Raw genomic sequence first — 21,981 nt, 5'->3', positions numbered from 1 at the left:
AAAAAACCTTCAAGGGGCTTTAGAGAAGGAAACTGAGGGCCAGGAAGGAGGGTAACTGGGAAGGACCAGAGGCAGTTGAGAACTGATGTAATTCTTTTCCAATTGAAAACATTTTCTTAGTTAGTGAAAAAGAAAAAAAACAAAGTAAATCTGTAAAAAAAAAAAAAAAAAGAGTGGGGGAGATATTGTTGTGTTAGTAAGGGACAAAGTTTGCATTAGTGAAATCTAAGAACTCTAAGCCATCACCAGGGACATTCCAGTGGGCTGTGTTTCATTTCTTGCCCCTTTAGTGCAGTTTCTTAATAGGAAACACACAGATATAGTCCTCCCACCGCCATGTTGGTTTTGTCTAGAGAACATGGCTGTGTGAAGCTTGGCTGTACATGTTGAGGCATCTCACCAGCCCCAGAATCACAGTTCTTAGAAAGTATGGAAAAGTCCCATCCCAATGGAGCAAACTTGTGTCTAGACCTGTGCCAAACCTACTGTGTAGAGTGACCTTGGGCTGAAAGATGTGGTGCAGAATCTTCTTCAAGTCCTCACTTCTTTCTTTGAGATAAAGTGAGAAAAGCTTTCTTTGCTCCACTCTCTTACCCCAACCTTACGAGCTTGAAACCATAGGCTGTTTTTCAGAGAGGTCAGAATGAATCCCATAATAAAGAGAGGAACCCTTTTGGTCTGGGTTGTGGCTTTCCAATGCAAGTCTGTATATCCCTACATAGACTGATACTAAAGACTACATGACTTTTGTGATGGTTTGTATATCCTTGGCCCAGGTAGTGGCACTATTAGTAGGTGTAGCCATGTTGGAGTTGGCGTGTCACTGTGGGTGTGGGCTTTATGACCCTCACCTTAGCTGACTGGAAGCCAGTCGTCCACTAGCAGCCTTCAGATGAAGATGTAGAACTCTCAGCTCCTCCCGCACCATGCCTGCCTGGATGCTGCTTTGTTCCGGCCTTGATGATAATGGACTGAACTTCTGAACCTGTAAGCCAGTCCCAATTAAATGGTGTCCTTATAAAAGTTTCCTTGGTCATGGTGTCTGTTCATACTAGTAAAACCCTAACTAAGACTGAAGTTGGTAACAGGACTGGGTATTGCTGTGATAGGCCTAACTATGCTTTTGTTTGGAAAAATTTGGATTTGGGTACTTTGGATTTGGAAATCAGTTTTAATGCTTTAAGTGGGGCTTGATGGGACATCCTAGTAGGAATTTGGAAGACTTTGTTACTGAGAGTGATTTGAATTGGGCAGACCTGACCCAGGAGTTTTCTGTGGAGAATTTCAGTATGTGGTACAGAGACTGTTTTGTGCTATTTTGTGAAGAATATGGATACTTTTTGCCCTTGTCTCAAGAGTCTGCATGAGGCTAAGATGAAGAGACTCAGATTAACTGCACTGACAAAGGAAGTTGCAGAAATACCCGTCAGAGACTTTGTTCTCTGATTAAGTCTCATGAAGAGTGTTTTTAACAAGCATAGCAAGCTAAGAAAGGGAAAATAACATACATTTTGAGTATTAAATGGGCACCAGGAGGTGAAATGGAATTGAACCCTGTGTTCAAGGGACAAATTAAGGGAGTGGGACTTTGGGTCAAGGTCCTACCCAGCTAAATTAATTTCCAGGAATGTTGGTACACACTTTTAATCCCAGGAGATAAAGCCAAGCAGATCTCTGAGTTCAAGAACAGACTGAGACAGAGCACATTCTAGGTTAAGGAAAGCTGAAATCCAGGCATAGTGGGACACACCTTTAATGCCAAAAGACAGTCATGCAGATCTCTGAGTTCATGCTCAATCTACAATGCAAGATCCAGGACAGCCAAGCTTAGGCTGTGAAGGAGTTGGAGACGAGGAAGGTAGTAATAATGTAATAGAACAAGGGGTCCATTTTCCACTCTTGCAATCAGCAGAACTCAGTAGCTTCAGCCATGTGGCTCTGGATTTATTGTCAAGAGGAGACTACTGGGACAATTGATGCTGTTTAGATGGAGCTAAGAAATTAGTGGTGATTAAAAGAGACCAACATCTTGGGGGGAAATCTTCTGGGAAGTGGTTTATGAGAGCACACAGAAGCTGTGTTCCAGAAATAGCCAAGGTTTTATCACATGCTGTAGTTGTATTTAGAAATGTGTAAGAGTCACCCAGATGGTGCTGGTTTTGAAGCATGGTGTGGTCATGGAGAGTAGCTATGTTTCGGCACTGTGAAAGGCCATGGAAAGCCATTGGTGAAGGTGCAGCCTCAGTTGCAGTTGATGGCCCAGGACTGAAGGGTTCATGCAAAGGAGTTGAGGCTTGGCACCATGAAGAGAGACAATGAGAGGTTATTGGTGAAGCCAAGTTGCAGTGGAAGACCACAGTGTATTGGAGATACCAGTACCATGGGTTGACCATGAAGAGCAGTAGCAGCAGTGGAGTGGATCAACCTGAGCTTAGAGTGCTATAGAGGCAAGAGCCACACAAGAGACACCAGCCACTTGGAGAAGCCCAGAAGATCATGTGTGGATTCCAGACATTGGAACGAGAAGCTGTTACATAGAAGTTGCCTTGGAGTCTCCAAGATGTTAAAGATGCCAAAGCTGTGGGCTATTTGTGGGGGAAACTGCTAACAGGGAGTGGAACTAGTCCAGGAAAAAGAAATTTGTTGCAGTCAACTAAGATGAAAGAGGAGTTGGAGATGTGAAGACTGTTTTGACATCAGCTATGGAAATGTCGAGTTTGGAGTTTTCCCAGCTGGTTTCCCGTCTTGATTCAGGGATTGAAGTTAAGTGATTGGATGAATCTCAGGAGAGACTTTTAACTTTGTACTTTTAACAGTGTTGAGACTGATATAGACCATGGGGACTTTTGAAGTTGGACAAAACATATTTTGCATTATGATATGTTTAGGTATGGCCCCCATAGACTCATATGTTTGGACAAGCCTATGTGGGTCTGGGAGTAGAATGTGATGGTTTGTATATGCTTGGCCCAGGAAGTCGAACTATTAGAAGGTGTGGCCCTGTTGGAATAGCTGTGTCATTGTGGGTATGAGCTTTAAGACCCACATCCTAGGTCTGGAGAGAAGGTTCAGTGGTTAAGAGCACCTACTCTTCCAGAGGTCCTGAGTTCAATTCCCAGCAACCACATGGTAGCTCACAACCATCTGTAATGGCATCTGATGCCTTTTTTTGGTGTGTCTGAAGAGAGCAGTGGTGTACTCATATACATGAAATAAATATTAATAAAGACCCTCATCCTAGCTGCTTAGAAGTCGGTCTTCTGCTAGCAGCCTTTAGAACTCTCAGTCCCTCCTGCACTATGCCTGCCTGGATGCTGCTATGTTCCTGTGTTCATGATAATGGACTGAACCTATGAACCTGTAAGCCAGCCCCAAGTAAATGTTGTCCTTATAAGAGTTGCCTTGGCTGTGGTGTCTGGTCACAGCAGTGAAACCATAAGACAACTTCATTCTGTGTCACTCACCTGTGGTGGAGGGTGAGTTCATTTTGGGCCTCCCACCCTACTTCATACACATTCACACACTCATCTGATCACCAGTGGCACCCTGGTACCTTTCACATTTGAATTACCATAGTTCCTTTGGGCTAAGTAAGTAGGAACTTTCCTCAGGATTATCAAATGTGGATAAATCAGGCCACAGTATCAAGTGTGTCACCGAACAGGAAAAATGTCATCTTTGGAGAATAGAAGGAAGCTAGTGCCAATTGTATTATGCCCCCCAGAACAAGATTTGGTGACAAGCAGAGGTAACCATGGAAATTCAAAGGACATGTGCCCCTCTAATCTAATTCTATACATAAGTGCATAGAATAAAGTACACTCAGTTTGTCCTACTTGGGCAGAGCACTGCTCTGGAGCCATCATGCCCATCTTGTAGTGATGCACGTTAGGACCTATGTGAACAGACACAAGCAGCCAGCAGGAGCAGTTGGAACAGACCAATGCCAGACCAAGAAAGGGGTGTGAGGAGGGACAGGTAGTTGCTGAAAGCAAGGCTAGATCAAACTGCTGCTTTGAAGGTAGATTCCCCTAGCAGCCTATGTTAGCTGAGCAGTCTTGGTACAGCTGAAGTTTGGACTTTTGTCAGGCTGGCCTGTGAGCAAAGCAGGAGCAGAAGGAACAGACCACCCCTTGTTGTCCCCTCCACCCCTTGAGGAGTGGGAGAAGGAATACTATCTGTTTGTCACTTCATGAAAGATAAGCTACATATGCCTGTCAGGAGACAGGGGCCTATTCTGGAAATGTGCTCAAGTTTATTGACTTTTTGACTACTCCCACACACTGACACAGGCTCTTTCACCTGAGTGTCTGTGGGTCACCTTTGATATCATGTGACAGAGAAGGTGATGACTTTATCAGATGTGGGCTACCTGTAGTGGAAGGATAGGCAGTCTGGACAATCTTGAGGGCTGTTTCGTGCTCTGCAGTTCAGAAAACAAGTGATGGCCATTTGGACTATGGATGCACACTGTGCCAGCTTTGCAGTCCAGAAAATGACTGATAGCCAGTAGGAGTGTGGATGAACACTGTGCCACCAAGCTGGACCTGCCTGTTGGACAAGGGTCTGGCAGAGGGACACCATCCAATTCTTCATCTGAACCATGGGTTTATACAAGGAAAGGTTTGTTAGGACATGGTGACCTAGTCAGTGCACCAGATCCAGCCTTACATGAGAGCCTCCATCCTGAAGACCAAAGCCAACCTACAGCCAAGGTGGAAGGTGACAATGACCTCCTGAGTCTTCCCTTCCTTAGGAAGCTGTGGATGAAATAGCACACAGCAAAGCCTTTGAATCCGTGAACTGGAGTAAGGACAGAGACACTATAACCATGGAGGCAGACATACTTCAGAGAGAGGTCCTTCATCATGGAGTATAGGGAAGAGTTTTGAAATGGAAAGCTTGAAGATTTTACTTGCCAGCTCAACTTGCATGGGTCCAGAAAGATTTGCCCAGAGGATTCTGCACTGTGCTTTGGAGACAACAGGAAAGCAATGGTAAAGTACACAGTTTTTTGTCTCCCATATTTTGTGATGAGAATGGATTCCTTTCTGCACACCCCAAGAATGATGTGTTTCAATCCCCTCATATGGCCGGGGATGCTGTTTACCACAAGGTAAACGTAAAAGACTTTGACATTAAACTCCAGACTGTCCTTTGGACATCTGTAGGCAGGCAGGCGGGCAGGCGGGCAGGCAGGCAAGCAGGCAGGTGGGCAAGCAGGTGGGAAGGCGGGCAGGCGGGCTCTGAGAAGGCAGTTAATGTCACACACACACACATACTTCGCCATCTTTACTGATGAGTCATTGCTCTTTATGGGGGTCCTGCTGCAGCACACATCACCTCTCTCCAGCCACCTCAGCCATTTTCTCCATCCCAGGAAAGACCAGTAGAATGTGGTGGGGTCACTTTAGCTGCATTTCGAACTGGCTAACCTAGTTCATTTCATTTCAGGTCTATTGTAACTGCAATTTCCAGAAGGACAAGCCAGAGCTCCTGGAGAATATTGAGAGGAGCAAAGGGGGAAACGGCTCAAGTGTGTGGGGCGCAATCTCATCTCACAAGTGCTGAGGAGCCAGGGCTCAGTCCCATGAAGATGAAGGTTTTCCCTACCAGACATTCCCCACAGTTAACTTACATAAGGCCAAGGAAGATGGCATGAGAGGCCAGCAGGCACTTAGTAACAAAGAGACACCTGCAGGCAACCCTTCCTTCTTGTACATTTAGAAAGAGCAACATCCCTGTCAGTGCCGCAGACAACTCTCCATCTCAGGAGACAAGTAGCCCATGGAAAGACGGCTCTTCAAATAATGATACAGATTGCCCATCAGCTACTGTTGAGATGGAAGTGGCTGGGAATGTGCCCAGCAGCCCCTCGTGGAACCTCAGATATGGCGCCATGATGTCCGTGTATAAGGTAAGCAGATCTATCCTGAAAGCTTCCCTCTAGCCATATCTATAAGGGAGAACACTGCAGAAGAAGAGCAGCAGGAGGATGAAGATGTGGAGGAAGAGGAAAGAGAGGAACAATACTCAGAAAACAATTGTAAAATCTCTGTGCTGTTCAAAAACAAAACATGTTCTTGAACTTAGGGTCCATTACAGACTGAGACAAATCATTTTTTATGGAAATGGATCAATTTTAGTTCTTTTTAAATAAAAACAGATCCCATGGATGTAAAATAATGATCTTGAGCCTGGAATTTGTGTGCAGTCTATCTGTATTGTTCCTGTGTTCTTCTCTTCTGTTCCCTTGAGTTCACCTTGCCTTCCTATTAGAAGCAGCTGCAGTGTCACAGCAGGCACATGTGCATTCTCCTGGATCCCCAATCCCAGTCAATATAAATATGATTTTTCTGGTATCCAGCTAATGCTCTGGCTTTAGTTTCCCACAACATGACTATGTAATATATCTTGAAAGTTATTGATACATAGCCCAAATAGTAAGTAGGGCATATGCTTAAAAATATTGCCTCAAATGACACACCAAACCAAGTAAGTGGGGCTCATAGAAACAGAATTGGCAACCATGCAGCCTGCATGGGTCTGATCCAGGTCCTCTCCATCCATGTGGTTGTTTACCTTGCTGTGATTGTGGAACTCCTAAGTGAGAGAGTGGCTTTCTCTGACTCTTTTACCTGCTCTTGGGATTTTTCCTCCTACTGGGTTGCATCATCTAGCCTTGATATGAGGGAAGGTATCTAGTCTTATTTTATCTTATTATGACATGTTTGCCTGATATAGCTAAGAAGCCTGTTATTTTCTGAATAGAAAGAGAGGAGCAGTAGATCTGGGAGAAAGGTGTGTGCTTGGGGGATTGGGAGGAGAGCAGAGAGGGGAAGCTGAGGTCAAGATATATGTGAGAAGAAATAAAAAAAAAGTTTAAAAATTTGCTACAAGAGAAACACTACCATCTAATACGTAAACTTCAACTTCATGCTACCTGAGTAATCTTTAGGATTCTCTAGGTAAAAAGTAGTTGGGTGTCACCCATTTTTTGTTGCTTGAGGGACTGTCTCCACAGAGTAAGAGCAAGGATGGACCGCTGTTGGTTTTCTTCATTTGATTCCCTCTTCATCACAGACTTAGTGCATTGGGGTCAACTCAGTGGTTGGTCCCAGACTTGCCACATGGCTCCCTGGATGCTGTTCATACACTATATGAGATTTGACTGCAATAAAGACATGGGAAAGGAGAAAAGGAGCAGAGACACTAAACACTTAACCATTAACAGATTTATTTGTGCAATCCAGAAAATAGCAGGACTAAAGTGAACATTAGCAAAATATCATTTTCTGGAAGGTTTCCTTTTCCCCAAAGGCCAAAGTTCTCAAGGCTCTGTAGCCACAGCATGAGGGATGTCTTCACTGCCACCCCCTTCATGGGGGCAGAGCAGTCTGGGAACAGCACCTAGTGAGCTGTGCTCTGTGGGAGTGGATTTCATTCACCCTGATTGAGATTTGGAGATGTATACTATGATGGTCTACTGGCAGAGCCATTATTCAGTTGCTTTCAGAGCAGTCACTGCTCCATTCTTTCTCCCATGGGATCAGGTGCTCTGGGATGTCTACCAGGAATATATCCTTTCCCCCTTTCCTAGGTATGGGCTCCAGTAACCACCTGGGGTTTGAAATTTGAGTCAGGTACTTCAGCTGCAGGTTGGTTAGCACAGCTTGAGTTTCCAGTTCCACAACCTCATCAGCCGCTAAGGTTTCTGGACACTGAAAAGTCTCTCCAATGTCAATAAGTCCTGGGCACAAAGATAGAAATATACAGATGTAGTGTCTTTTATACAACAAGGTTATCTTTATGACTATAGCGTAAACTAATAGGGTATAATCAAAATAATAGGAAATTGGTTTTTTGTCACTGAACACTGGGAACATGACCAACTGAAGTAGGGAATACTGGGTGAGACAGCCACACACAGGCCTTGGGAAAAAGAAGAGGGTGGCTTATGCTCAGTGAGTCCTGCATTAAGGGGCAGTCACATTCTCGCATACTACTAAGGCTCATATTTACCTCCTGCAAGAGAGCTAGCCCCGTCCAGGAAGCCTATAGTCAATAAGATTTCCAATTAGGTCAGCAGGTGACGGGATTAGATGTTGATTGGCGTCTTACCTAAGGTCCTTGTGATAGGCATTAGAAGCCATGCAGACAGCTTTACTCTAGACAACACTCCACTTTTTCGGTGTCTATGCTGTCATAGGCCATGCCTTTTGCACATATTCATGCACACACAGTCCAATGCTACATGAGGCCTAGAGTTAAGAGGTAACTGAGTCTGTGGAACCCAGACCTATTCACCCAATTCAAGTGACTTTGGTAGCCCTTAGAGAGGCTTTTTGGAAACTTTAGAACCTGCCCTCTAGCTAACAGCAAAATAGTGCCACCAATCTATCAAGCAGGATCCTGTTGGAATTTTCTCCATCATATTTGGTACAGCCTCACTTACCAGCTATCACTCCTCTGCCATATTTTTCTCCCGCCTGTAGTAAGCCCTGAATCTGTGTCCATGTCATCCCCAACTTCTCCACCAGCACTTTCTGCCATGCATCATCTTCCCAGTCCTTGTGAGCAATGTGGATAGCAATGGTACATTTCTGAAGGCTGCTCAACAAGGGACGCCAACGTGTCTCAAGAGTCTTGACTCCATTTAAGATTAAACCAGCATAGGGCTGCCGGAAAGATAGGCAGGGAAACTTCATTTTCCTTAGAGTCTCTGGGCCTAAAAATAGAAACACATCACAGCTCAGATCTTCAGGCTCACATCCATTGGATCTTGCCTTCCCCAGATGATTCCCATGTGCCCCGAAACTCCACTGAACTCAATGTGTTTCCTGTCACAGATTAATAACGTCCTGCTCTTAACCTCTGAGCCTATGAGTGGGAATGTTCAGGATCAGGTGTGGGGAGGTACAGGAAAGATGACCAGATGTCCTCAAGAATGAATGAAAATATGTAACTGACAGGAGCGTGGAGATGTGGTGGGGCATCTCCAGGACTAGACATAGACCTGGGATATGGAAGGCACCCAAGAATCAATGGGGTTGACCTTAGCCATGACTCACAGCACTGGGGACATGGAACCTGAAGAGGCTGCTTCCTGTTGTCAGGCAGGAGCCCCAGTGGAGCAATAGAGACACCAACCCACCCACAAAACTTTCGACCCCAAATTTATCCTGTCTACAAGAAATGCAGGCATGGGGATGGCCCATTTGGGCCAGTTGAGACCCATCCCAAGAGGAAGCACCAATTTGTGATACTGTTAATGATCCTCTGTTCTGCTTGCAGACAGAAGCATGTTGTCTTCTGAGAGGCTCCACCCAGCAGTTGACTCAGAGATACAGAGACCCACAGCCAAACAGTCGTTGGAACTTGGGGACTCTTATGGAAGAGTTGGGGGAAGGACTGTGGGCCCTGAAGGAGATAGGAACTCCATAGGAAGACCAATAGAGTCAACTAACCTGGACCTCTGGGGCTCTCAGAGACTGAATTCCTGCCCTGACTTCCCCCAATAACAGACTATAACCTATAAACGAACATAATCCTTTCTTTCCAGATCAGGTTGTTCTGTGGGCATGTCTGGAATATTATCTAGATTATTCCTGCCAAGGGCTCATGTCCCAACCAGCCCAGAATCCATCCATCTCACAAGAATCCTCAGGATTCCTTGTAATCTGGCTGCCCACACTAAACACCTGACCTCTTTCCATGTCATTCACTGCCCTGTAACCAAAACAACTGAATGCCCTTCTTCATGGTACTGCAGATAAACCCGTTCTGTGGATGAAGAAGCTGCTCTTTTTGGCTTGTTTCTGCTTCTTTACTTGCATAAGCAGAAGGCAAATAAAGGAGAAAACATCAAGTGAAACTTAGTTATGTTGGCTACTGGCAACAGGAAAGACTTCTACTCAGCAAGCTTGAGAGATCAACAAGAGTTAGGGCTGGTCTTACACATGTGCATCTCACTCAGCTTGATTCTGCTATCACGCCAGTGGGAAGGTCATTTTCTGTCTGGGACAAGAACTGCCTGATGTAGAAAGTTAATTCTGCAACTGGTTCCCATTATTAAGCCAAACATGCAACTTAACAGGAGAAAAATGATGCCACACAGAATGTGATTGCATGAAAATGCTCAGGTCTAGCAAATCCCAGTGCTTTCAATGCGATCTGGTATATTAAACTGGGCAAAATACCAAAGGTCTCATAGTCTGGAGTTTCAGTGAGTTTGTAGCCTAAAAGTAAGGAAGAAGCAGTGGCCTGGAGCAGCACATATGGTTTTTATCCGCCTGCATCCACAATACATCACTTAGGAGACAGTCAAATACTGGCAAGATGGGGGCATGCAAAGACCAGCCTTCGGCTGGCCCAGCAGTCAGGGAAGCTGGAGGAGGGTGCCTTCAATGGGGTAGAGGGGATGCGGGCAAGCTCGCAGGCTCCGAATCAACAGCTTACCTGTGTCCTTTGGGTGCTGTGGGTCTCTCAGCTTTACCACTTATCATTCAGTAGATTCCAATTTACATCCAGTCCTGTCTTCCAGTGTTCCCGGGAGGCCGCCAGTACCAAAGGCTCCTAAGCGTGGGTGGAGGATAACGTCAGCTATAAAAGAAAAGAAAGCATTTGGTTACTGCCACAATAGTAATTGGCGCTCTGGGACTTTAACTCTGACTGCTTTCAGACCCCCAAAACAGAGCCGATCCTACGCCTGAACGCACACAATTTACGTAAGTACGTAAGTACGAACACCACGCCCATTCACACGTCTAAACATTCTCAGCCAATTAGAACTACAGGCACTCTGCAACCGGGAAAGGAAGGTCTGGACTTGCATAATTGAGCAGTAAGCTACATCAAATGCTAGGAGACACCGTTTTCTTAAAGCAATCTTGCAAATAAAGCTGTGTCAGGGTCTTTAATAGACGCCTGGGAAGGGAAAGAAGTGAGAAAAGGAATGAGGGATTTAGTCGGAGGAGTCTGCCAAAATCCACGGAAGGGAGTAGGGCACACTGCGGCAGGAGGAGCGGGAGGGAAGGGCTATGAGGGAAGAGGCTTGTTGGGGAGGGGCCTGAAATTGGTCCCTGGGCAAGCTGTGTGAGTCCTGAAGTGAGGCATTGGGGTGGAGTGGGGCTGTGAGCACCTGGTAGAGGTTGGGAATGCCCATTACTTCTTTTTGTTTTTATTAGATATATTCTTTACTTACTTTTCAAATGTTATCCCCTTTCCAGTTTCCCCCACTCCCGGATAGCCCCTATCCCATCCTCCCTCCCTGCTTCTGTGAGGGAGTTCTTCCACCCACCCGACTTCCACCTCCCAGCCCTCGATGCTACACTGGGGCATCTATCAAGCCTTCATAGGACCAAAGACCTCTCCTCCCATTGATGCTGCCCATCACTTCTAACTCCGCTGGCATGCACAGGCATGCCCCTCCTCCCCCGCCATAAGCCCTCCAGCGAGTAATGCCAGGATCCAAAGCTCAGCTTTGTCAACAAAATCTCACCACACAGCCCTGTCTGGTACTTTTGAGGCCCTGACCACCTTGCTGAGTACTGACAGTCTGGCCTGCCACTTCAGCCTACACAACCCTTCCTTCTTCTTAAGCAGATTTGGATCAAGTTAAGTTGGGATCCAAAACTCTGCCCTAATATCCTAGTAGCTCCACCCATGCAGGCCAGCACTCTCACCATACCCAGATTCCAAGCACCCACAATATCGACCTGTTCCTAAGGATTTGGGGAGGCAAATTCACAGGAAATGGACTTTCTCATTTTGGACCTAATGGTATCATTTGTTGAGAATATATGTACAGGAGATCCTACTGAGGTTACCTTTGAGATGGACTTCATTGAGATGCTAGGTATAAACCTCAAATAGGACAGTGCATACAATACCTCTTTTGGGTTATTTCCATTTTCCTGGTGTTTCATGACTCAGAATACAGCTATATGTCATTTTGAAATGAGGTCTGTGTCAAATTCAAGCATCTCCATGTTCTAATGCTTTAGTGCTTTAGCATTCTCTCTCCTGGGGACCTGAACACCACTTTAGACATAGATATGGGTCTAAAAACTAAGGTAGTGGCTGAAAGAAAGCAGACTGTGGGGTGGTTTGTTAGGGTAGCAGCTCTTACTCTCTTCATGCCAGTCAGTGGCCATTCTGCAGAAGAGTGTTGTCCTTATGTTCTGTTTACCCATAATGAGGCAATGTCGCTGTCACTTCTGTCAGCTAGGTCTAGTCCAAACATGTGATTCTGGCTGCTCAGTGTTGTTCTTTGTTGCCTCTGACCATTCCTTTGCTGCTGCTGCTGCTGTGAAGAATTAAAGTGGGAGGAGGAGGGGACTATACCCAGGATGGTACACTATTAAATTGACTGCACAGGAAGCATTTCCAACTGCCCAAGGTGTTTGCATATTCTCAAGAACAAATGGCCCACCTCTCCACAGGCCAGACATTCCAGCAAATCTCTAATGTGGGGAGGTGTAGTAACCAGGCAGACAGCTTGTGCCTGTTGCTGGCTGTGAGTTTATTCTTCTTGTATCCACTAATGCAATGCTGTACCAGGTCTTAATTGACGCCAGCCTTTCCTAGTGCATACAGAGCAACTGTATCATCTTGGGGCGTGGGAGAAGACACAGAAGTTAGTAGAGCTAAGGATCTTATTAGGTCCACCTCACCAGGATATGGGAGGCAGGAAGCAGGGTTGGAAGGGTGGGGCACAACCTGACAGTCGTGACCAGTGGGTCAGGCAGATGGAGAGGAAAGCTTGCTCTGACATTTCTACTCTGTTGAGCCTCGATGGCCATATCACATCCTTCTAGCACCTGAAACACAGTGGGCCATGGGGGTCACAATGACAGACTGACTGACTAAATGACTGACTGTATGAATGATGGTTGCTTTGAAAAGCAGAAAGTGAGCGACAGCTGAGAAACACTAGGATGCCCCAGTAGCTTTCTTCACACAGCAGGTTCATCTTTAATCCCTTTAAAGGGAAAGAATGCCTTTCCCCACAGAGCACTTCCTAGAAAGATGATTGCACCAGCCCCCTGTGCATTAGTCACCTGTCTGCATGGTCAACACATCTTTGGCAAATACTTAGAGGGCATCTGGAGACCTGTTAGCACAGGTGCGAACACGGCCTGATGCAGGAGATCTTGTCTTCCAGCATGCAGGAACACCCCAGCATGGGCTCAGCAGGCTGGGCACTGCCCTGTTAGATGCTCCCTGCAGGTGCATGCTTTGCTGACAGGGCTGCTGGCTGTGTTGTCCCCTTGACCTTTCAATGATGGAATGTGACCAGAGGAGCAGAAGGACGATGGCCGACAGGGTGGTGGTGATGGATTTAAGGTGCTGAGGAAGGGTGGTCTTCAATGTCTGCAAAAGATGCTTCCTGAAAGCTCTAGGAGAGAGGCCCTCTGCAGGATGAAATGCCACTAGGCAGTGTCTTACAAAGGTCTTTAGCAGTACATTTCCTCACAGTGCCATCTGCTGGCCCATTCCTCCAACTTCACTGGGAACTAAAGATGAAGGGTGATCAGAAGCAGGGGCAGTGAGCACCTTCCATGGTGGAAGGTCTGTGGTGCTGAGGGAGCAGGGGTGGAGGTGAGGATGCTTTGCCTCCTGGACAGATAACTTGTGAGACATTTCTTCCCCTTTCCCTCAGGTTCTTCCCTCTTGGCTCCAAGGTCTCTGATGAGAAGCCCCACCCACCCCCAATCTTTCTCTTTTAGGCATGTCGATACAGTTGGCTGCTTCTAAGGTATTCTTCTTTGTTCTCAGACCCTTGGTGTGGTATGGTTGTAGATTTGTTTGGATTTAATCTTCAGATTCTGAAATGTGTCAACTTGTGTCTTTTGACAAAATTTGTACTTTCCGCTCTTCCTCCTTGTAGTGAGTTTAGTCCTTCTGCCCTCAGCTTCTGGGAACGCCACACCAGAGACATTGGAATTTTCTCTTTAGCCTCTCAGGCCTCTGAGGCGCTGTGCTATGTTTTATGTTGTGTGTGAGAGCGAGCAATCTCATTTTTTAGGGTTAACCCCACTGTGTGGAATGACTAGTGTTACTAGGCAAACCTTTGTTTTTTTTAAAGATTTATTTATTTATTCTATGCATGTGAGTGCACTGTCGCTGTCTTCAGACACTCCAGAAGAGGGTGTCAGATCCCATTGCAGGTGGTTGTGTTCTAAGAACTAAAGTCTGAAAAGAGTCTGCTCATGGTATTGGACTAAATGTGCATGATTTTCTGCATACTTCAATGCCTATGACAGGAAGCAAGGACACTGAGTTACTCTAGTGGCTTTTAGGGCTTGGTGCTCTGAAGTGGAGGGTGTGACTCCTGTGGCCTTGAACGAGGGGACAGATAAGGTGCAAAGTCAACAACTAAATAACAGCCCTGTCAACTCAGTCTTTCAGTGCAGACTCTAAAGCCAAGGCAGCATTGAGCAGTGATCAGAGCAGAGTTCAGGACATTGCGGGTATCTGAGGGTTCGTGTAAACTGTGTTTGGAAAAGGTGGGAAGTGAGGCAGTTTGTAAAGGTCAGTCTAGCAGACTGGCTGAGGGGCAGCCCCGCACTATATCCTTGTGCAGGAGAACAAGGCAGCATTGAAAAGTCAGGGAGCATTGCATGTGATCTCCCGGTGCATTAGCAAATGCTTCATTTTACCCCCATGTGGCAGGAGGCTACGAGGCTGTGGGTAGGGAAACCCAGGGTACAGGAACATGAGAGAATCCAGCCGTGGGGACCACAGGAGGCCATACTGGCTTGCGTGAGTGAGGTGCATGTACCAGCCCATAAAGTACATCAGCCAAGTTCCCTGCACCACTTTGAGCCTGCATGGCTTGGCCGGTCCTGGTGGGCTGCCTGGTACCATGCAAAGCCAAATCCTGGCCACAACATAAATGCTGGCACACGCTGAATATTTAGTGCCTAGCTGCCTTTCATAGCTCCTGGCTGCAGAAACACATTCACCCACTGTTCAGGTGGGCTGCTGGAGCTGGGGGCAAATATGTGAGCATGATCCCAGGTTTCTGAGATCCTAACAGGTCTGTCTTTGGAGGAGGAGGGGGTGAAAGCTGGAAGTCCTTGGCAGGGAGCTTCTAATTTGCTAACTCCTGCCCTAGAGACACAGTCAAAGGCCTTGGTAGCCCAGGATGGCAGAGGAAGTATATGCTAGAGAGAGCTTGGAAGTTAGAGCCACAGCAGACAATTGTTCAAGGGTGAACACTTTGTGCCTCTCTTTGTGACTACCTGAGTGTGTGCATGTAACACACACACACACACACACACACACACACACACACACTGATTTCTGATCTTAGTTACAGGGCAGACAGTAGACCCCAGACAGCCCTTTCAGTGACCTTCGAGCACACACAACATCTCTGGTTCTGGTCTGCTCCTGAGGTCCTCAGATGTGTCCACCCCGCCCATACTTTCCAGAGAGAGCATCAATGTGCCAAAGAGTCAGGCCCTGGAAGTTAACTTCATACAGCATTGATCTCCCACAGCTAGTCCCCTCCCCTTCCACCAAGGAGACCAAGAACTACCAGAAGCTGCTACAGGAAACAGCGACCCCCCACCAACCCCTGCAAACACAAAGTCACCTTGAAAAGTGTTGGGTTCTGGGATTGGGCTTGGGTTTTCTTTTGGGTGTGTGTGTGTGGTGTTTTGTTTTGTTTTTCGTAGGAAGGCATCAGCTAAAAGGGAGCCTTCCAGCTGGCTGGAAGAGGTTGCTGAAAACCTTCTTTCCAGCATGCACCTGCAGGAGAAGCTGACTTAATAGCAGGCAGGTGGTGTCAGGGTGCCTCTGGACCAGGCAGGATACCTGGCTATGTACACAGGCCCTGTTGCTAGGGAAGAGTAGCAGAGGTGAATGTCACCAAAGATAAATACAGCTGTAGCCTCAAATGCAACCAAGCAACCTTCACAGGTTCTCAGTAACAGCCTGGCAGCAGGGGCATGGAGATATTAAAGCCAAATGGAGGCTATGGGCTTCCCCCACATGCTGGATATTGCAAAGGGAAGCAGAAATCACTCCCTCCCAGCAGCACATGCTGAACCCTGCTAAGGGATGCCATCTATCCCAAGGCACCCTCAGAGGGCAGTGGTCTCGTGAGACTACCCAAGCTGGACTGAGTGGGGCAGGCCACCATGGCCAGCCGACTCACTCTGCCCATTCCCAGGTCAGTCAGAAAACCCGCAGGTGGCATTCTGAAGCTCAAGGCAGCTCCTGCTTCTGAGAGAAACCAGAATAGGCCTGTCATGAGCATGCTAGGGCCAGGCCACGGCCTCCACTTGAGGAAGAGAGGAAAACTCACAGACACAAGCTTTCTTGTCGTTTAATGGTTATTTTACTTGTGCGTGCATGCGTGTGTCCTTGGTTTTGTGAGTTTATGGCACATGTGTACTGATGCCATATGAGTCAGCAAGACGGTGGGCCATTCCCTGAGGCAGAGGGTTGTGCGTGTTGGTAGAGCTGTGAGCTTTCTGATGTGGGTGCTGAGAACCAAACGCAGGTCCTCTACAGGAGCAGGATTCACTCAGCTCTTGTGCCATCTCTTCAGTTCTAGGTGCAACTTTCTTATGACTGACAAGGGGCTTTCTCAAGCTACCGTTTTCTGCATATTATGCTTCCCTCTTTCAAGGAGGTGTCCTGAGCAGTGAGTGCCGCCAAACATTAGCTGGAGCGCCTCCATTCTCATCTGCTAGTGGAGACAGACATCTCTCATTGTACCCAGGCATAGGCGTTCTGTGGAGTAGACTCTGGCACACTAGTGCTTGCTATCCGGGGACTTCACTAGGTTGCAATGCTTTTACTCTATCTCCTTACAGGCATATGAGTGACTTCAGGAAGCTGTGTCATTAAAAGTCCCACCCCAGCTAGGATGGCCCCTTCTCCAAAGCTTCCAAGATGGAGTCTCTTCTCTTCCTCCCCCATGCTCCAGTACCTCCTGAGGTCACATGCAGCTGGGAAGTGTGACAAGGGGGAGTGTCTATAGTGTGAGATGAGGACCAGATGGCCCCAGCCCCGTCTCTTGTGAATGAATGCCAGTAAGCCCAGCCTTTGGAGAGCTTGGAGGAGGCAAAGCAGCAGAGCTGCAGTAGCAAAGATGGTTAGCAACAATGCTACGCCCAGAGGACAGCGTTCACCGGAGCCTTCTTCACTCCTGCCCCTCCCTGAGAGGCTTTATAACATAAGGATAGGTAAGGCTGAAAACTCAGAAGCCCTTCCTGGGTCAGTGTTAGAGAGTCAAGGGAGGTGACCTGAAAAGCCCCCTTTATTCAGAGACAACAGTAAGTGCAATGTTGACAGAGGGAGCCTGCTTACCTAGTGATGGTGGTGACATACTTCCAAAGATCTGATTGGGTATTTGCGGTTTAACTGTTTGGTTTTTAGCTTATGTTTTAAGTGAGGAAATTTTTCTGTGTGAGTACTTGAACACCTGCGCATTGGCGTCCCCTGGTGGATAAGTTTAGAATTTCTGCTTTTGTGTATTCCAAACAGATACTACTACCTTCTGCCCATCAGGACCAGAGCTGGGCTACAGATCAATGGAATGAGGGGAAAGTCAGGGAGCAGAAAGGAAGACGGAGGAAAATGTGGGTGGGTGGGTCGGGAGTGCCAGGAAACAGCCCTGGTGGGTGTGTGTGGAAGGAGTTGTTGCTCTTTCTTGTTGGTTCTTCTTAAAGCAGTTCTCTTACAAAATTCTGGGCTATGACTTTGTCTTATGAGATACTCAGGGTTGCTGTATAATAAAAAGTTTACTTATCTAAGTCTAAGTTACTATGCTATTGTAGCGACCTGCCTCTCTATTCCTCTGAAGCCAGACTCTGCATTCCCAGGCACTTAGCACCTCATCCTAAAACAGCAGGAGATTTAAGTAAAGGGTTAATTGCTAGAGCTTTCCCCTATTGTACAGATGGCTCTTGCTTGTCAGTTTAGGGGGAAGTTTGGAGCAATAAACTTCTATTGTGCCAGAAGAAGAGACTAGCACTCACAGAAAGAAAAACTTTTACATAAGCAAATATGCATAATCTCACATAAGTTCATACACAGCTTCAAGAGTTCTTATTTATACAATTCCATACAAATTCAGATATTCCCTGCTTGCATGCATTTTCACAATTACATACTTATACATACATGCAAACATTCTCACAACTACATTATTACATACATATCTATGGTTACATAAACATATGGAGCAAAAGACCAACACTGGTGCTGAAAGAAATCATTCTTTCTGGATGAAAAATGAGTTCCAATCTTCATTTCATAGAGAAAGAAAAGGCATCCACCCTTTTAATGCTAAATGAATTAAATTCATGTTTGTAAGAAAAAAGCTTTGTTCCTTTTAATAGGACAAAGCCTGCCTTGTCGTTACCATGGACCTGTCCTGTCCCATGGTGAGGAGAAGCCTGCCTACTCCTCTGCTCTCTGCAGCCTCTTCTTTTTTCCATTTTCTTTCTGCATTCTGTACACTGCTTTCTTAGTATTTTATGTTACCTATAGTTTCTAAGTTATTCCACTCTGAATTCTTCTAATCTTGTTCTGTTCTGACTAAAAACTTCTCCTCAGTTCATTTCTTCTCTCCTCTGTTCCTCAGTTCTCACTCTTCTCTTTGTCCTCAGCCCTTAAACATCTTTCAGAATACATGATCACATGTTACAAAGTTCATCACAAGTTCACACAAAAAACAAATCATAAATTTAAATAGAAGTTTACAACAGAGAATGTTTACATGCATATCTGTTAGGAGTAATTATCTGACTAATCATTCATCACCTGTCGTCGTTCTACAGGTTCACTGAAGGTTTAAAACCATAACTAAGTTATTGGTGAAGTTTTTTATAGATAAACCCAGCCAATATTTTATCTTCTGTCCTAGCACCTATAATAAATCTTTAGTTCCCTTTTTTATTACCTTTGGTTAATTGTTTAACAACCTCTTGGAATGTTCTCTGAGTAGGAGAAAGTCTGATTATCATCTAAGAGCAATTAACTTGTGACACTTGGGAGACTGGCAGAGTTCTCATTGCAGTTTTGACTATCAGAAAATGACCAAATAACTTTCCCTGTATAACAGAGCTTGAAAATCACAGATATAATTTTAGGAATTCTTATAGGATCATCATTAAAACTTAAGTCATCTCTTTGTCTACATAGCATCAATATAAGACAGTACCTCTTCATGGATCTGAAGAGATCTGCTCCAAAGGGCTGTGCTATTACTTATTGATTATTATATATGTTTAATAATAACAGGAAAAGCATATTAATAGCAGGAATCTTTCCTAAAACGAGTCTCTCACAGCCTTGCTTAATGAGGACTCACCTGTTGCAGATTGTATAAATAATCCGAAACAGGCCATTTCTGGATTATCACTTGCTAGTATATTAGCTTGTCCCATTAGGGCTCCTGACAGCTGTCATGACAAATGAAATTATAGTTCATTTATCTCTTCCTCTATGTGCATATTTTAAACCTTTGATTATGGAAAATGATGAAAGTCTCTCTCTCCCTCTCCTTCCACCCCCCTCTCTCTTACACACACACACACACACACACACACACACACACCTACCTATATCATGGCTCAGCTGATCCTGATGTCTACTCTTGCTGTTCCCCTTTCTTTCCACAGATGTTTTTTTGAAAGAACTCCACAGCAATATCCTGCATGTTTAACTTTAGAGTCAGTTTTATTTCTGTGAACATGCATGCATGTGTTGCCTATCCTTAGAGGCCAGAGGTCTTGGGTATCTGTCTCTATTATTTTCTGCCTTGTTTCTTTGATACAAAGTCTGTCACTGCATATGAAGTTCCTGTTTTTTATTTTTTTTTCAGCTAGGCTGGCAACTAGCAAACCCCAGTGACATTACTATCTCTGCCCTCTCTACAGTCCTCAGTGTTAGGGTTGCAGGTATGATTGGCAGCCTTGTACAGATTTTACTTAGGTTTTGAGAAATGATTGTGTCACAGATTATTTAACACTCTAGAAATTTGTGTAATATTTTTGAATAAATCTATATACAAAGAAATGGCCTATTTTCTTTTGATGTTTCTATTGTATGCCATATTGGCACTGAGCCACAGAGAATTATCTACCTTTTTTATTTTAGAGTTGTTGCAGAAGTCAGAAGAGGGTTTCAAATTCCCTGGAACAGGAGTTATATATGGATGTGACTCATAAGAGTCTGTTCCAGTCTCTTCAGGAGCAAGAAGAGCTTTCAACCTCTGAGCCATCTCTCTAGCTGACAGAGGCCTGATTTTATGATGGTTTCAGCTAAAGATTTTAGATCTTAGTGAAGTTACATGATTTCCTTTAAAATGTTCAATGAAATAAAATATGAGTGTAGATCATGGAGGACATTTCTTATTTTTGTCTGTTGCACTTAGAAAATATCAACTTTGACCTTTCAATAGAAGTGAACATTCAAGGCTAGAGAGTCTACAGTCAAGAGGGCCACTTTGTTTTCCTTAAAGCAGACTATGTACTGTCCCTTACATTTGGGTTTCATTCCTTTTGTGGTCACCATTGCCATCCACTTCTGTGATTTGGCCTCAAAGTCTCTCTAGTTATAATGCAAGATGAGCCTCAGCTATGTTTCTGTTTTCATCTGAACCATGGTCATTATCATGGAAAACACTGTTGGTGTCTTCCATGCTCTTATTCCCTATGTTTCTTCCTACCCTAACCTTGGATGTGAACCTTGTTTATGAACTTGAAGAGTCTGCCAAAGAACTACTAACACTTTTAAAAGTAGGAATCACATGTGACTTTTGCCTCAAATCCTTCTTGACTATGCGGTTATTTAGGCTGCATGCCATACGGTTACCTCCTGAAGAAGCATACCTCTCATGGATAGCCACACTGTCCCACATTTCCTGGATTAATGCCTTTGTTCAAGAAATTTAGGCTTTCATAATTTTCAGTTTTGAACAGTAATGAGGATATTAGTAGCATATAGCACAGTGTTCATATAAGAAGAAACTATTGCCTTTAGTTTAACATGTTGCCTAGAAGATGTCACAATATCAATATTTTTGTGATACATACAAAAATTTCATCGGTATGCTTAACATATGGGTGGGGGATTAGGTGTGACTGACTCATCAATAGAGGGTCTAGTTTTTCAGAGCTCCATTCGGTAGAAAGAAGCCATAGTGTATCCTTTTTGTTCTTCACTCAAAAATGAGCAGTGGGTAATTGTTGTCACAGGAGTGTAACTCTCACTCACTGTGTCCATTTCTTCTCTTCTCTCCAGAATTCTCTTTCAGGCTGGCTCCAGCCACCAGCACTGTCTACTATCTGGTGCATAATTGCTGTTCCCTCTCTTTACAGACGTCAGTTGGATTGCTTCTTTCCTTCTAATATTTGTTCAACTACCACATACCAGTGAAAATAATAAGTTCCTCGTCCTCAGCTTTATTTTGTCAGGGCATATTTTCCTTTTTTATTTTAAGATAAATCAGAACAGGAACTGAGAACTCCAGCACTGCCAACAATGCCCTGTATACACGTATGTGTGAGAGAGCACTCACGAATGTGTGTGTGTGTGTGTGTGTGTGTGTGCATGCCGTGCTTAATAAGGATTTGTTGAGACAGTAAAGAGGAAAAGAGATCCTTTTAGGTATAAAATCGAAGTTTGCAAAGGGCTTCTTTGGAGAATGGGCTGGAAAGAAAATTAACATGTATAGATAGAGATGTAAGGGCAGGGCAGGGCAGGAGTTCCAGGTAAAAGACACAGAACTTGCAAGGGCAAAGAGGCAAGAGCTATTTCAATAGCAAAACCTTTGGAACATCAATCCTCTAGTTACCACTGTCCACTGTAAAATGTATGCTGGGAAAGCTGCCACAGCAGTGTTTCCGGTTAAGGTTCCGCCCACAGTGACTGATCTTGCTCAGACGCCCGGCGTCATCAAGTTCCACCCCTAGAGGGAGGGGTAGAAGAGTTGCGCAAGCGCATTCGTGCTTA

The 21,981-nt window shown here is 45.2% G+C and overlaps 1 protein-coding gene across 1 annotated transcript; it reads right to left on the bottom strand.

Annotated features, from left to right (window-relative positions):
• Positions 1-7,220: 7,220 nt before the first annotated feature.
• On the bottom strand, positions 7,221-10,722 carry LOC127675505 (protein EOLA1). The gene is made up of 3 exons (XM_052171596.1): positions 10,459-10,722; positions 8,456-8,728; positions 7,221-7,750 (listed from the first exon to the last, which is right to left on the bottom strand). The coding sequence occupies exons 2-3, from the start codon at positions 8,706-8,708 to the stop codon at positions 7,503-7,505; spliced, it is 501 nt and encodes a 166-aa protein (XP_052027556.1). The 5' UTR covers positions 8,709-8,728; positions 10,459-10,722; the 3' UTR covers positions 7,221-7,502.
• Positions 10,723-21,981: the final 11,259 nt, after the last annotated feature.

The sequence above is a fragment of the Apodemus sylvaticus genome, chromosome X (assembly GCF_947179515.1).
Source record: "Apodemus sylvaticus chromosome X, mApoSyl1.1, whole genome shotgun sequence".
Lineage (NCBI taxonomy): Eukaryota > Metazoa > Chordata > Mammalia > Rodentia > Muridae > Apodemus > Apodemus sylvaticus.
The sequence above is the reverse complement of the archived record's forward strand: the minus strand, read 5'-3'. Positions and strand labels throughout refer to the sequence as shown.